General features: G+C 36.8%; 1 protein-coding gene across 25 annotated transcripts in view; it reads left to right on the top strand.

The window, feature by feature from the left end:
* The window catches only part of RBMS3 (RNA binding motif single stranded interacting protein 3), a 1,278,291-nt gene that overhangs the window by 782,317 nt on the left and 478,397 nt on the right, over nt 1-17,577 (top strand). For all 25 annotated transcript variants that reach the window (XM_072726630.1, XM_072726631.1, XM_072726632.1 and 22 more), the window contains one exon: nt 12,380-12,438. In XM_072726630.1, coding sequence (XP_072582731.1) covers nt 12,380-12,438 — 59 coding nt within the window. The remainder of the gene's footprint in view (nt 1-12,379; nt 12,439-17,577) is intronic.

The raw sequence follows: 17,577 nt of genomic DNA, 5'->3' as shown, positions 1-17,577 counted from the left end.
TATTTATTTATTTATTTATTTATTTATTTATTTATTTTGATGAAGCAGTGGCAGTCTTGTATTACTTAATCACAGAAATGCATTTCTAAACATGATGAAGCTCAGAAAGATTCCACAGACAGTTCCATACTACCATTCTTTTACAGATAAGCCTCCCTGGGAAAAGTCATTGACTTCCTGCATTAGATACTTCCTCACACCAGTAGTAAAAACTGTATATCCATTAAAAAACTTAGAGCAGCTGCTATACTGTATGAAATTTGTCTTTCAGTATTTTATGTCATATTCTTCCTTGAGTCTCTTTGTAGATTTAAAATAATATATGCCATAAAACACTTTACAGTAAAGACTTTAAAACTATGTCTTAGTTTGGCTCCTGAGTGATGTTATAGCTTGTTCTCTTTTTGAATGAGATGCAGTGCATGTACTGAACATAAGATATAAAAAGTGATGTATCATCATTGTAGGATATATGCTTTGCTGTGTTGCAAAGTAGGAGATATATCTCTGCCTGGATATCCTTGACTCTCATTGCCATCTGGATTGTCTCATCTGATGTTAGGGGTAAGATACACAGTATCAACTCATTTATTCATTCATTTAACAAACATTCATTGAGTGACTTCTGTATATAAGGCCAGGGTTATAAAATGAGTAAGACCTATTCCCTACCTTTGAATGATTCATCCTCAATATTAGGACAGGAAAAGTTACAATACAGAGCAATAGAATACATATTTCATTTTTGTCATTGATATAATTGATGATAAAATGCCATGGCTAATAGAGATAAGCTCAATATCTGTTGGATTATAACCAAAATTGAAATTAGCTGCTTGGGGAAGAGAGAAGAGGCATAAGAAAAATGTCATATGAGCTAAGATGAGGAGGATGAGGGTAGTGACATAGAAGAACTAGGAGGAAATTAGAATGAAGCTAAGTGACCATGGCAGGATTGGGAATTGCTATTTTAAAGATTTTATTTATTTATTTATTTATTTAGTTAGTTAGTTAGTTAGTTAGTATGAGCATGAGCCGGGGTTGCGGGGCAAAGGGAGAGGGAGAGAGAGAATCTCAAGCAGACACTGTGCCAAGCATGGAGCCCAAGGTGGGGCTCAATCTCATGACCCATGAGATCATCACCTGAGCCAAAATCAAGAGTCGGATGCTTAACTAACTGAACCACCCAGGTACTCCATGAATTACTATTTTAATAGCAATCACCACTGTCACAGAACTTTTGAGAATCTGATTATGTACTTTGGTAGCAGGGGATACAGTGGAAACCAAGAGTGTTCTCAACACGCTGAACTCAACTCTCCTGCTTCTGAAGGTCCTCAAAATGGTTACATATGCTGTACATTTGATACAGTTTTCTGTTAATACTACTGAGGACTTATCATGTAGCAAGTGCTCAATTGATGGCATAAATGTATGTGTTTATATATAAATGTAGTCCAATCATTTGTGGGTATTTCTGATGTAGAAATCATTGGCAAGTCAATAAACGTAACTTAAAAATCAACAGATTTCCAGAGAGGATGATTATTCATCAAGCTCTGGATATTTTGAGGATGCTCAGAAAAGCATAACACATTATCAGGACATCTGAAAGATCAGGATCTGATTGAAGAGATAATCTCATAGAGAATAAGCAGATAATATCACAAAACAGTAAGAAAATAATAATAATAAGAAGAACAATAATAATGCCAGGTGATTTTATGTAGGCTGTGAGCACAACAATTCAGATTTGGAAGAAATAACTGGTAGACAAGAAAGTCAGAACGTGCAGTTTACCCTTGACGGGCCTATGTTTTTCATAGAGAGAAGCAGAGACTGGAAGACATTAATGCCAACATCACAAAGTGACAGTCCTCAGGTTCAGTCTATGTCTGAGAGCTATTTTATTTGGCTTTCACATTGTTTTACAAAACTCTAAGCCTTAGGCTTCGAAAAATAAGGAAATTTTGCTAGAAAATCCAGATTTCTTAAAAAAAAAAAAAAAAAAAAAAAAACAGAAAACCTAGCATCATTGGAATCATATTACTTCATGGTAACAATGGCTATAGATGAAAAGCAGATGCCCCTTCAGGTGGGCTGGAGATCTCCAGTTCACTGTAATCTCTGGCCTGTGAACATTTTGCTACCTGATTTCTCTAGAAGCACTTCCAGGGAAGGAGAAAACAGAATATGTGAGTTCAACTTTGTTGTGCCATTTGAGATGACCACTCAACACTCAAGGGAAAATATCAAGTAATTCTAATTAGAGATTCTGGACTGAGGTTTTAGGGTGAAAGGAGATCCAGAGAAGGAAATATCAGAGTGACACACAGAGAAATGGAAATTCCAGCATGGTAATGAAAGATATTTCTGATGCAATGGTTCTCATAATGTAGTCCTTGGACCAACAATTCAGCATCCCCTGTGACCTTGTTAAACGTTCAAATTCTTGTGCCTAATCTCAGACAATTCCAAAAAATCTGAATAGGAAACTCTGAGGTTGGGGCCCAGAGTTATAAGAAGCCATACAGATGATTCTGATGAGTGCTATTTTTGAGAATTACCATAGTAGTGGATCCAGTAGCACCCAAACACAAGTGAGTTGAGGATTAAGCTTAAGGTACACCCACTTTTAAGAACCTGGAGGAGGAGAAGGTGCAAGTGAAGGAGATAAAGCAAAACTGTCTGCAAGGAAGGAAATTAAGAGCCAACCAGGTCAATGTAATACATAGGACCCAAGAACACAATGTTTCGAGAGGAGGGTTTTTAAGAGGGCTAACTGATCCTCCTCCACCCCCCCCCCCCCAAAAAAAAGAGAGTGAGAGAGAAGAGTTAAATGATAGTGAGGAGTCAAGGATGATCATAACAGATTATTTTATTTATTAAGAAGTTACTAGTTAAAAAAAAAAGAAACTTCTAGTTAATTTTCAAAGTTCTGTTCCAATAGATAAAAGCCAGTATTTAGGAGTTAAGTAAAAAATAGATCATGAAAAACAAGAAGTAGCGTGAGTAGAGCGATCATTTCAGAAAAGTCTGGTAGGGAATGTGAAGAGAGAAACCTAATGATAGCCAGTGTGTAGAAGGAGAGAGTCTACAAATGTGCAAGGGCAGGCAGAGTGAAAAGAGCCCTGGTACTGGGAAAAAAGTTGAGTTTCAGAAAAAATATATATAGGGAAACAAGGGCAGAGAAAGGTGTGGCAGGAATGGATGGGAATTGGAGGAGAAAAAAGGAGGAGTGGTGGCTTTCTTTTTGAGAGAGGACAGTGGCAGGAGGGACTAGAGCTAAGAGACAGAATATTGAACTTTTGGCAGACAATGTGCTCTGAGGACAGTCTGCCCAGGATTGGGTTCTGCTTTTGCTAGTTCCTGGTCATGTGACCTGGGAGAAGTTACTTAAATCTTTTTCTAAGTGTCCTCATTTGTAAAATATAGCTAGTGATAGAGCCTATCACATGGGGTTGTTGTAATGATTGACAAGAGTGGATATATTTAGAGAGCTTAGAACAGGGGCTGGCCCACAAGAAGTGATTATAGATGTGAGTGTCAACTAAATAACACATGGGAATGGAGATTAGAGAAGTTTTAAAGAGGAGACCCATGAATTCCTGACAAGATGGCATTGCCTCTGATTAAAGAGGTGTTGAAAATCTCTAAAATCCATTTATAGAAGACCTTGAGACTTGGTAGTACAGGATTGGGCTCTTGAAGACAAAATGGCACAGGAAGTGGGGTACTGTTCACAGTCAACTCTCCATGAGTAAACCAGGAGCTGACAGCAATGAGAACCAAGGGCTGCCAGGGTCAAGGGGTGGTAGACCAAGTACAATGGCTTGTTGGCTGATGGCCAGGAAGGGAGAAACCAGAGAATGGGTAAGTGAGGGGTTCTGAACTGCAGCAGTGGATGCTCATGCAAAATTAGAAGGCAAAAGCTTTCGGGAAGGTTGTAGGGGCAGCATCGGCATGGTTGAGCCTGGAGAACAGGCTGAACAAGACATTAGGGATTGCTGGGAGAAGACTGAGCAAGTGAAGAAGAAATTGTGAATTGACTCAGAGTAAGAGAAGTCATATGAGTGTAATACATGTGCTTCCTAAGGGAGCTTTTGCAAGTATTTAAACTAAGACAGGCTGGCCCTGTCAAAGAGTCAATAGGCTGCTGGCTGGCTTAGTGAGTAGAGCATTGCCTCTTAATCACAGGGTCCTGAGTTCAAGCCCCATATGTGTGGTAAAGAATTTATTCAAAAACAAAACAAGAGAGACATTATCAAAGTTATCATTTTGACACTATAATATACATATATAGGCAACAAAGCATAAGGCAGGACTTAGTAAAAGAACAGAATGAATTTCAACATGCCATACATTGTAGTAGGAATTTTAATACAATTTTATTTCATCTTTACAGCCACTATTAAAAACAGATCTTTGTGATTGTATTATATAGATCAGGAAAACTGGGGTGCCGAGACATTGAATAATTTGTCCCAAATCATAGGGGTGGTGGAGTTCGGATTCAAGTCCATATTAATTGAACAAAAGCCCGTTCTCTTTCCACATTAGCAGACCAAATATTAAATAATATTAAGCATGCTGAAACGTGCTATGATATGTTGCAGAAAGTACCCAAAAGATGTGATTTCAATCCTATTTGCATGGAAACCCCTTTATCACAAGCTTTCACTAAGTAGGCGGGGTATACACCCTAACTATATAACTGAAATATATAATCTAAAGTATAGTCTAAGGACTACTAACTCTAAGAACCAGCAGCTTAATGATTTTGTTTTGTTTTATTTTAGAATTTGAAAGTATTCATTTTTGGTCTGGTATATCTGCTCCAAGTTTATACCCATTTCTTATTAAAGAACAAGCAAAAGCACTAACCAGTTCTAATCATCTGCTTGTCAGTTTTCACACTATATTATCACTCTAATTCAATCAAACTATTAATTACCCACTTTAAGTGAAGGAAGAGAGTTAACATAGACATTACCATGTGTTTTCGTTGGACTTGGTTTCTAAAAAGTACCTGAAAAAATTCCAAATCAGCTATACTTGGGTTTTAAGTAGTCATTATATTGGCTATATTAAGCAAAACTCTGAAAAAAAATTTAGTCTGCCTTTTCAACATGGAATATCATTTGATCAAAGGCAAATATTTTTTGCAGCTTTGAAAGTAATTTTCTATGTCTGCGGAGAGCCCCTTAGTCTCTGGAGTCTTGCAAATAACTAACCACACGTGCTTTGCTATTGGTGTGTTATTCTCTTGAAGTGGTGGTTCTCAAAACACTATCTAGCCATATTAGCGTCACCTGGGATCTTGTTAGAAGTACATATTCTTCAGACCCATCTTCTGCTTACTGAATCAGTATTTCTGGGAGTAGGGCCCTGTGATCTGTCTGTTAATAAGCCCTCCTAGAGACTCTGGTGCACATTAACCTTAGAGGACCATTGTTTTAGAATTGACCAGATTGTAAATATAGTGTTATAGCCATAGAATTTTGGTGAGACTGTAGTGTGATAATAGTAACTTACTAAATAATACCCTAGTGTAAAAAACCTTTTGGAGGGAAATTGTTTTTATTATTCCTAAGAAGTATAAAAAGCTTCTGATTGCCAAAATGTTGCCCTTTCTTCAAACACTTCCTCTTCTGAGAAGTTTTCTTCAATTCTCCCAACTAGAAACTCTTATTTTTTGTTCTTTATAAGGTGTTATTCTCAAGGTGTAAGTTAATAAATGACATTTTGGTTTGTACAATGGACTTGTGAAATGTACTTGGTGTGGATCCATGATTTAAGAGTTTGATTATCTCTGGAGTGGGCAAGGAAGGGAAAGAATGTCCAGACTACAAGGCCAAGAATCAGGTTCTAGATTATTATTTGCCTGTGCTGGGTGGTGCTGGGATACTTCTTGGCCCTGTTATCCACACAAATGTTGGATGACAAAGAGTTTGGAGGTGTTAAGTTAGGACTTGGAAGGACCACCTGCAAAATCATTGAGCAAAACATTAAAAGGAGGACAGTGGTCTGGATATTCTCACTTCTGTTCCCGTTTCCAAAGCTTACCAGCCCCTGGATAGACATTATTGTATTAGTTTGCTAGGACTGCCGTAACAAAATACTACACACTGGGTGGCTTAAATGACAGAAATTTATTTTCTCACAGTTCTGGAGGTGAGAAATATGAGATCCAGATGTTGATGGGGTTGTTTCTTTTGAGGCCTCTTTCCTTGGCTCACAAATGGCTATCTTACCCCAGTGTCCTCATATGGTCTCTCTTTTGTGCCTTTGTCCTCACCTATAAGGACACCAGTCATAACAGATTGAGGCCCACTCATTTGACCTTGCTTTGCCTTAGTTATCTAAAGGCTTTCTTTCCAAATATGGATTACATTCTGAGGTACTGTGGTTAAGACTTAACTGGTGGTTAAGACTTCAACATATGAATTTTGAGGGGACATAGTTCAGCCCGCCACAGTTATTACTGGCTTCAACCATTCAATGGTAGATTGAGCTTGTTAATGCTTCAGAATATTATTGAGTTGTGGACTTCTCTTGTAGATGAAAGCTGCTCATGTGGCCCATCAAAGGAATAGCCCCACCATGTTCTTACTGGATCCCTAAAGCCATAGATATACTCCATTAGCATCCCTAAATGCCAAAGAATGAATGAGCCATCTAGAAGTAGGCAATAACCATATTTGCTGAAAGGATAATGTTTCATCCATTAAATAAATGCAGTACCTTTTTTGAGTCTGGTATCAATACAGAAGGCATGTGAAAAATGAGTTAGCTGGGAGTTAATTGACTGCGGAGACTCTATTTTCAGTCTTTGCCTGTATTTTTTGAATTAATATACACAGTGAGTGATTCAGCAAAAGGATTTAAAAATAAATTCTTTATAGAAAGATCCCACCAATTTGATGTCTTCATAATGCACCAAGAGTAGATCCATAATAGCTCTATTTTCTTTTCGACTTTGGAAAATAATAGACGTCATTAGTTCAAATTAGGCTTGCATGTGGAGTAATCAATTGTATCAACAAATAGTTTGACCTGAATGCTGTTTAAGAAAAGAATAAATGCCAGAAATAACTGGCTGTTCTTTAAAAAATTAATTGTAAAACTTGAGTTGACAAGCTAGAGTAAAAGGGAGTTAATAGACAACACATAAATATATAAAACTCAGTTATGAAAATGTAAAATATAATTGAGTAGTTACCACAGATTGGCTACTGGTTTAGAGTATGCTTAGAATAAAAATAAAATGCTATTTGGGACCTGGTTGCATTTGGAGAATGTATGGGCACTCCAGACAGCTGGTGAATATGCAGATGTTATATGGAGTTGCATGTTTTTATGTCCAAAAGTATCCTAGCAATGTGAATTAGGGGCTTCTCACATTGGTTTAGAGAAGGTATTGAATGTGAGAATCATGATATTAAAGATGTTTACTTCATTTATTTGTTTCCCTCAAGAAGTTGAACTCCCCCTCCAACCCCCCACTCAGAGGAAGTTGACTGTGGATAATCCTGTATCTCTTCTAGCTGAAATGAAAGCATGGGAAAGCGAATTGGATTTGTCTGAAAGCTTCTGGAGCCAGAAGGCACATGGCATGACTGCTCAGGTGTCTATTTTCAGGCATCATCCTGAAATAATCTGGTCACATATATTTCTCTAATATCAGATTTTGCTTTCTACTCATGGGCATCATAAAGAAAAACGTTATGAATACTTGCAGTCTTACTCTAAACCCAAAGAAGGAGAAGAGTAAATAAGGGAGATCATTTATGTTTGGAAATACATTTTGCCTCAAAAATATTTTTTCTCCAGAGTGTGTAAAAATGTATCATTAGTCTGTATAGTTTTTCCTATAGTCCATTAGTATACTTTGACAAAACATTGGGAAGAAAGATTTGATGTAATTCTTCACAGGTATATTACATTGGTGGCTTTTCTGTTTATGGTGGTTTGGATCTTAAAAAAAAAAGTCTAAACTTTATTTACCTCTATCAGATGTTGATTTTGCAGAGCATAGAGAATACAGCACCAGTCATGCAGAAAGTACCTGTTTGTCACCAGGAGAGTTCAAACATGAACTGGAACCAATGGCCCATTAAATACCTTCTCTTGTTGTTTAAAGCATATCCTAGCTTTGTGGAATAATTGTTAATGCAAAATACTGTAACTGAGCCAAAGAATCAAATTCCTATAACTCCACAGACTCATGGCTGAGTCAGGTACTCTCGGTTATGTCCCATTGTTTCATTTTCCAGCACTATTGGAAAACCTTGCCTAGAGTGTAATGAAAAAAAGGGAAATCAAGAAATACAATAATTTGCTTTTGGTGAGTGTGTGTATGTGTGTGTGAGTGATTTTTCCATTCATAGTAGCATTTTAATGTTTCCTGGGACATAAAATTTCATTTTAGAAAAAAGTTGCTTGCCAAAATATTCACAAATGCTTTCCATAAGAAATAATTTCTTTCGTTTCCTTTTTTTCATAATAAAATGACAGCTTTTTAAAAATATACTACATTTAATGAAGGAAAAGAAAGACATCCTAGTAATATTGATACAGTAGGACAATATGCACACCATAGGCTAAAAGTCCCATTGGGAAATGTAATTCACTATGAGATACAGTAATTTTTAATTTCCTCTTTAAAAGATAGAGCTAAATTTTAATTTGGAAGGTACTTATATATAAAATTTTCAGGATTAGCTTTAGAAACCAATTAAGAAGGATTTTGTCTTAAGGGTTTGTGTGCCTGATGTGAGATGGTTATAAATGTTCTAAATTCTTTTTCTTCCTCTAGTTTTTACTTCTCCCATACTGTATTAATAGTGCTGTGTGTGGAAGAATAAGTTTCAGCAAATGTTCCCTTTCTTCTCCCTTTTGTTTTCTACACTAAGATATATATAATCTTCCCAATGTTTACTTGCCTGAATAGCCCAAATTTAGCAAACATTACTGTCATTAATAGGTACAATATATTATAGAGGGGTGCCTGGGTGGCTTAGTCAGTTGGACAACCAACTCTTGATTTCAGCTCAGGTCATGATCTCTGGGTTGTGAGATCCAGCCCTCTGTGAGGAATCTGCCCTCAGATAGGGAGTCTGCTTGGGATCTCTCTCTCTCTGTGTCTCTCTCTCTCTCCCTATGCCCCTCTCCCATGCTTGCATTCTCTCTCTCTCAAATAAATAAACATTTTTTTAAAGTGCAATTATAGATACATTGGACCGTTGTATACTAAAGAGACCATTCAAATATAATAGTATTTTATTGATTATTATTTTTAATAGAATTTTTTAAAGATTTATTTATTTATTTATTTATTTATTTATTTATTTATTTATTATAGACAGACAGAGAGATAGAGATAGAGAGAGAGAGAGAGAGAGAGAGAGAGAGGCAGAGACACAGGAGGAGGGAGAAGCAGGCTCCATGCCGGGAGCCCGAAGCGGCACTCGATACTGGGACTCCAGGATCGCGCCCTGGGCCAAAGGCAGGCGCCAAACCGCTGAGCCACCCAGGGATCCCCTATTGATTATTTTAATAAAAGAGAAACTCTTGGGATGAAATAGAGCTTGAAGGAGAGGCTATATGTGTTTTTTGGCATGGGGATGTTGGGGAATGAGAAATTTTGGAGAAAGTGGGCTTGTATAGTAATAGGCATGTAGTACCTAACACACACACACACACACACACACACACACACCAAACAAAAGCTTTGAACCTATGGGCATTTATATGATTAAGTACAGTGACAACATAGTTAATGTAATCCCTAATATTAAAAATAACAACATAAATGGTAAATGTAAATTATCCTTCTAGGAAATAATTTTATCTGCCAAATTTCTTAGTGAATGATTTTGATAGTCTAAGTAGTAATGTTTTAAAGCTCTTGTTTGGGACAGAACTTTACCCCCTTCTATTTCTAATCTACCTCAGAGAATGCCAAGGACTAGAGATTTTTTTATATAGCAGATAACAGGAAGGAAATAATTGTAAGAAGAGCTAATATTTAATGAGCTCTTATTCTGTGCCAGCCACTGTTATCATTTTAGGTAAACTCCACTTAACCCTCAAAACAACCCTTTGAGGTAGAGACTTATTATCATAATTTTATATATTTGTACATAGGTATATGTAAATTTAAACAAATAATAACCTAAATGAGCATTTAAATAAATAGATTTGTAAAATTATAGATGGTGAAGTGATACAAAGAACACATAAGGCTTGCTTAGCCAATTAAAAATACCCAGACTGAACTGAGATATGAGCCATGGCAATTTGTTGCCACAGCATATTCTTTTTACTACTACACTATATTACCCTGGATCAAAATACCTGAATTCTCAGACATGAAGATTGATGAAACTAGAAGAGTTGAGATATGTAGCTTTTCTGTTTTGGAAGCAGGTGGTATAATGGTTAAGCACTGTACCAATCTTAAGAATCCCATATTCTGGCCCCTCCTTTAACTTTCACAAATTACGTGATTTTGATTAAGTTATTAATCTGTTAGATTATTTTTTTTTACATTTGCAAAATAGTAGTAGACACTTTCAGCTCTAGCTGTCTTTGATTTAGTTAACTATAGAGTTATGGTTATAAAGGTGTAGAAAGTATGCTGGTACCAGGGATATAAGTAGCTTAAATTTCATGATTATGCTGGCAAAAACTACTCAATTTGGTATTGGACAGCTTCATTCCAGTTCTGGCTGACTTTAAGAAGGGGCATGTTGGGGCCTGGGAGAATTATCTCCAGACCCCTTCATCTAAGTATATACAAATATTCTAGTTTCTACTGTGACCTATTAATAGGCCAGCTCCTAATGATTTTTCAAAGCTATTGGTGGCATCACTTTCATAATAGCATTAATTCCATAAATTTCTAGAGGACCCTCAATCTATCCTTGATCAAAACATATGAGAAGTTCCTGGGATTGGTTCAGTCAGTTAGTGCCTGACTCGATTTCGACTCAGGTCATGATCTCAGGGTTGTGAGATCGAGCTGGGTGTTAGGTTCTGCACTGGGCATGGGGTCTACTTGAGATTTCCTTTCTCCCTCTCCCTGTGTTCCTTGCCCCTGGGTCATGCTCTCTCCTTCTCTCTCTCTAAAAATAAAAACAAAAACAGGAAAACCAAAAACATCTGTAGGAAAGAAAAGAGGCAAAGGCATTTCTAGAACAATGACATTATCAACACCAGAATATTAATAAATGACCACTAAATGCTCCAAAGAATTAATGCTAGAATAAGAGGGTCCTATAAATGCAAAAGAAACAGTAGTGATAGGGAACCTAGTTTATCACTACATGGGATATTTACTATTTGTCTATATACTCACAGTTGCTTAGGAGCATAGAATTAAAAGAAAACTTGCCAAATACGTTGTGACATGGCTGAAATTGTCACCATAAGTGTGAGTTGTTAGTAAACTTGGCACTTAAATTTGCATGATAATTTATCCATGTTGTGATGATTCAGGAGCATCCTTCTGGAATCCTAAAGAAGGATGGGGTTTTTAGAAATCATCTTCTTTAGTTCTATCATTTATATCTTAGGAAACAGGCTTAAAGAGATTGAGCTTCATTCTACAGTTTGCTCATCTTTTAAAAAACAAAACCTAGATTAGGTCTTCTGCAAGAGATAACAAAATAATGAATATACTTACATGTATTTTTGGTAGACACTTCATTGCAGATGGAGTACCACTGGGTTACCCATATTGTTTATTTATTTATAGTAAACATTCATGGAGTACCTATTACATATGGGGGCAGGCACTGAGAATCCAAAATTCTCAGTTAACTTACAGTATATGTTTCCAGTAGAAAAAAAAATCCCATTTATCATAGGAGCACTGCTAGGAAATCTTAATATTTCAATTTAACCCTCTCCCAAAGCCTGAAAGGGAATTATTACAATTCTCATTTTTTCCAGATGAAAAAAATGGCTTTGGTGAAATTGTGTTAAACTGCTCAGCATTGCAACACTAGGTCAGCGCCAGAGCTGGATGTAAGCCCCGTTCAGCCTGGCGCCAAGGTCTGTGCTTTTCTCCAGCAATCCACAGTGTGATTTACTTTGATCACAATCACATGAAACCCCCTTTCAGCCACCTATGACAGCCTGACAGGTCTATTTTTGAAGGCTCAACCCAGTGATTATGTAGGGAAGCACATTCTCTAGTTATAAAGAAGAACTGGTGAAAAGCGATCATCCAGGTGTGAAATGGGAGTACCGAGCTTGTTTTCTTGGTTTATTCCTGCTCAATTGTGTGTGCACCGATGTTCATTAAGGTATTTTAAGCGTCTTCATTGGGCTATAATAACATGGATTTTTTTTCCCTCTCTCTCTCTTTCAGGTATGGAAAGATTGTATCCACAAAGGCAATTCTGGACAAAAACACAAATCAGTGCAAAGGTATGTCTAAGGGCATCTGTGTCTAGGCAAGAGGTGGGCTCTTGCCTAGGCTGTTGGATTGATGATTCCTCCAAGGCAGAGGTCCAGGCATCAGTTGTGCAATGATCATGGCATATAGTACATGGGAAACCTTTTAAAAATGCCAAGGCTTTGATGAGTTGTATTTCTAGTAACATTGTTCATTAATTTTTTTCATTAACAAACAAAATGAAAATCACAAATCAGAACAAGTATCAAATTGCTTCAGCGTAAAACTAAATTACCTCTTAACAACTTTGGGTTGTCTGATTTGAATGATATCATCAGTGATGCAAATTGATTTCCTATATAAAAATGAGGAACTCTGGGGAAAACTTCCCCATGCGAAGCACGTTTTAATTTATCTGTTCTTTAAAGCTTTAGCAACATTGGTTGACTAGGAATGAATTTACGGATGGGCCCATTGTGTCTAAGCTTCTGCTGTTGGCATCTCTCGGGATCTGAGTTGGTATCTTATTAAGGCTTTTCTTTTCCCCTGGAAACATTTCTGAAGTTACTTGACTATATCTGTGACTCATGTTTCTTCATGTCTGGGAATCCCTTACTCTTTCAAGGGTTGCATTACATAGTATTTGTGAAATCTGTATGGCCTCTCTTGCATGACTCAGTTCTTACTAGAAAACTGGAATGCTTCTTGTAACATATGCTATTTATTGCTCCTGTAATCCAGCCTTTTTTTATGATACTAACATCAAGAAGTATAGTGGGGCTAAGATCATTCTAAAGACTGCCGCTATTTCACATATAGATATAATCTATATTTCATATAGATTCATATACTGAATCTATACATTCATATACTGAAAATATATCCCAGGCTATTTGGTAGTAGTCAGGTTCTATTCTGCAATTAAAAAAAAAAAAGCATTCCATGTCTCCTAGAAACTCAAAAATGCGCTAGGTATTTAGGTACTACAAAACAAAAAATAATAAGACATGGTTCCTGTCATCTAATAGTTCAGTTTGAAAAGGAAACTAGCAAGAAAACCAAGAAATTGATCCTAAAATGCTTGTTAGAATCAGTGTGATCAACGTAATACATGAGAAAGTATACCGAAGATATTTATAATAGAGATATGTACAAAATACTGTGAAAGGAGGAGATAAAGATTTCTTTTGGGGGAATGAAGTTTATTAAGTCAGAATGGATGGACTTGGGGAACGTTTGGGAGAAAGAATTTTAGAATTTAATTGAGCAGACCCACATAATTAGAAAAGAGGAAACTCCTAACACTCTTATCCACATTTTCTTGTAACTACTTATTTAATTCTCTCTCTCTCTCTCTCCAAAGAGACTTAAGCTCAATTGAGACAGGACTTGTGTAATCTAGAAAGCTTACCTTCACAGTGAAGTGTTGCAGGGGAAGGCTAGACGATCTGCCAGGAATGCTCGAAGAAAATATTAGAACATATCTCTGTTTTTATATCAACTTTCTGTGTATGATTTAGAAAATAATAATATAGTCTTACTATGCATATGTTTTAAACATATAAACATATACATTTTGAGTTTGCTGATACAAAATATTTTTGTTCATTGTAGCATGGGTTTAAAGAGTGGCTTGGTGGGGCGCCTGAGTGGCTCGGTCAGTTAAACACCCTCCTTCGGCTCAGGTATTGATCCCAGGATCCTGGGATGGAGTCCTGCATCAGGCTCCCTGCTCAGTGGGGAGTCTGCTTCCCTTCACTCTCCCTCTGCCGCCACCCCCCCCACTCATGCTCTTTCTCTCTCACTCTTGTTCACTTTCTCTCTCTCTCTCTCTCAAATTAAACCTTTTAAAAAAAGTGGTTTGGGACTACAAGGTTCATAATAAGCACTGATAAATATAAAAGATGATGAAAGAGAGAGGAAAGAATGGAGGAAAGGGAAAGAGAAAGGAAGAGACGGACCATAGACCTGCCTAGGGAAATCATTTAATAAAAGGGCAGCCAAAGATGACTTTATGGGAAGGCAGAGGGCTATTAGACCTTTTGCCTTGAAGGTAGTGTGAAGAGGGTGGAGGGAACATGTGATCGTTATACACACATAAATAAAAGCCTCTAGTTGCCTTTTTTGGCCTCAACATTTAGAGCCTGTGGATTAACAGTAGTGATTCTGAATCACAGTCTTCCTCATGTATATGGAGGTGGTATCCTAAAAGTAAGCACTCATGATCAGAAAGGTATTACTGTCATGCCACTTTCATCTTTGAGGGAAAATATTGTTTCAGTGATATTCTGAATCCTATTTAGAGTATCTCTTTCAGAAGAATGGCCCTTGAAATGGTTACCAGTACAAACAACATGCATTTGTGAAGAGGTAGCAATTATATTTATGGAAAATTATCTACCGTTGTTAATTATAACCATGAAAGTGTGTTTCTAAGGTTAAGGAAGATGTGACATCATTGAGGAGCTCAAGGAACTGATAAAACAAGGCATTGAAACAACCATCTAAATACTTATTGAAATATCCAAGAAACGAAGCAAGAATAGTATTAAGGAAAGTAACTGATCCAGAAGATATTTATGGAGAGCTAAAAGCAATGATACTGGGGCGGGGGGATATCTAGACAATAGTGAAAATGAAGATTCCACACTGATTGTAAGATTTTCTTATGACAAATTCTAAATTGGAGATTTTAGGTAGGAGCAAAACTAGATGGACTTAGGAACAAGGAAGACTCTCCACGTATAGGCCCATTGGGAGAAGAGATGGGAGAAAGGAAAAACAAAGAACAAAACACAGCAAACACTTGAGAGGGCTACAAAGGAGCAATGGCTTCAGGGTGAGTCAGGAAACAGTTGGAAACATGCCAATTAAAGTAATTTGCAGTGATCATTCATATCCACTCAGGTAGCAAACATTATTTCATGCAGGCCATCCGATGCTGTGTTCCACACATCTGGTTCACTCATATTTGCTGATATCATCCTAAGTTGACAGAGACTTTTTAAAAAGTCAGATTGGAGAGAACAATAAAGGACATATTTTGACGCTAGTAATTACACTGAGAATGTTGTTCCAAATATATTATTCAAACAAATGTTTAAGGAATATGTAGATATGCACCCCCTGAGCACTCATTCTCTGTATTGAACAAACAGGCATCCTCCCAATTCTAGCTTATGGTGCATATACCACTGATAGTGAAGAGGATTATGCTGTGTCAGACAATGAACATGTTTATTATAGGAATTCAAGTGAATATAGAGGACTATATAATAATGTGCACAATAAATATGGATCTACATTAATATCTGAGAGTAAGTATGGCTTATGCTTATGTCTGGAGTGAAGCCAGACTGCCTGGTTTGAACACTGCCTTTCCACTAAGTAAGCTGTGTGACCTATGGTAAATGACTCAACTTTTCTGGATGCCTCAGTTAACCTATCCATAAAATGATATAATAATAGCAATATGGCCTGATTTGATAGTTAAATGGATATGGATAACACTCAACCATACCTGGTGTTAGCTATAGTATAAAATACTGGTGATATTAAACAACAAAATATATTAAGGTGGTGGGAATATGGGTGATAGACTATTATTAATTTTACATTTCTCCAAATCTGTTGTCTTCTCAGGCAAAACAAACAAAAAAACAGTTTTTGGAAAAATGATCTGGTTTTGATTGTATTTTGGTGGTTCTTTTTATGAAATATGAGGAGCCTGTGACTATATATTTCTTTGTTTTTTTGTGAAATGTCAGGTTAAAGTGGTAATGGATTGCGTGTTAATGTTGTGTTTTGCATCTTTAAATAATCAGCAGAAATGGAGTTCTTCTTGACCGTGGTTTTCTTCAGGAAGGAGATGGAAAGATTGAGGCGGCTTTTTCAAACAAAATCACTAAGAGCACCAGGCTTGTCATTAGAGAATGCAAATTGGATTTGGTCTTCTCTGAGACACTTGCTTCTGAACCATTTGCAACTTTGCCTCTAGACTCAGGCTATGCAATTAAAACCAAATCTTGGGAAGACAAGACTTATTTATTTTTGTTTTTAAAGACATATAAATTCAATTTTTCATGAGCAGTTGCACATGCAGTATATTACATGCAAGTTACTGTGTATTGTAGTGTGAGGAAGTACATTCACTAGTCTCCTTGGAGATGGAAAGAAAAAGCATCGAAATGAACCTTGATGTATTAGCTCAATGTTAGTCTTAACCCTAACTTAGCATCTGAAAGAAAGGCTTTTGTTCCCTCCTTGTATCCCACTCACATTCTGAAGTTCTGTACAGTAGGCAGACCCAGGGAAACACACTCATTCTCTATTCTGGAAAGGGTCATGGAGAACTCTTTCAACATAACCTCTCGTTTTCAAGATTGTTCTTTCTTGGGTGGTGGCTGTGGCAGCTTTCATTCTGTAAAATATGGCAACATAAAACAAAACAGTCACCGTCAGGCCAAAATGACCAGAAATTGCTGAACAAAGCAGGCAACAGCTCCAGATGGAGAATAATGAAAAGCAGACCACAGTTCATTCAGATACTCAAATGCAAGGAGCAAATAGGGGCTATTGTACAAGTCACAGAGATTTGCACTGCTTTGTGTTTTTGTTTGTTTGTTTTTCTGTTTTTCTCCATGTTTCCCTCTGGGTCCAGTATATTTGCTAATTTAAAAAGCCAGGGAAAATTAAATGAAAGAAGCCATTGAAAACATGGTGTAAATCTTCAATGAATTTACTTGTCTCTGCCTTTTCCTGCGTTTTAAGTTTGGCTTCCTCTGTACCCCTCCCCACACTATTTTTCTGACAGGCTATGTGTTTAGAGCAGAGGGAATGAGTAATGGATATTCCATAGAAAGTTTCCATGCCTAATAGCCATAGGATATAAGCGTAGTTAGTGTGTGCCAAGCATACCAACTTCTAAGAGTTTGAAATACTCCTTCTGCCTTTGTTGTCACAAGCTGGTTGAATTATATTTATGGAAGCTAATGTTGCCTTTAACATTTCATTGGGCCCTTAAAATCAAAGTTGAAGACAAGTATCTAAAAGTTCTGAAATCATCCATGGAGGATATCATTCATTCTTTATTAAATGAAATCATAAATTGTTATTTCTTCTTTAAGAAAAATAATTCTGCATGCTCTACTAATTTTATAGAGAAGGATAGA

This window comes from Vulpes vulpes, chromosome 11 (genome assembly GCF_048418805.1).
Source record: "Vulpes vulpes isolate BD-2025 chromosome 11, VulVul3, whole genome shotgun sequence".
NCBI classification, from domain to species: Eukaryota; Metazoa; Chordata; class Mammalia; order Carnivora; family Canidae; genus Vulpes; species Vulpes vulpes.
The sequence above is the reverse complement of the archived record's forward strand: the minus strand, read 5'-3'. Positions and strand labels throughout refer to the sequence as shown.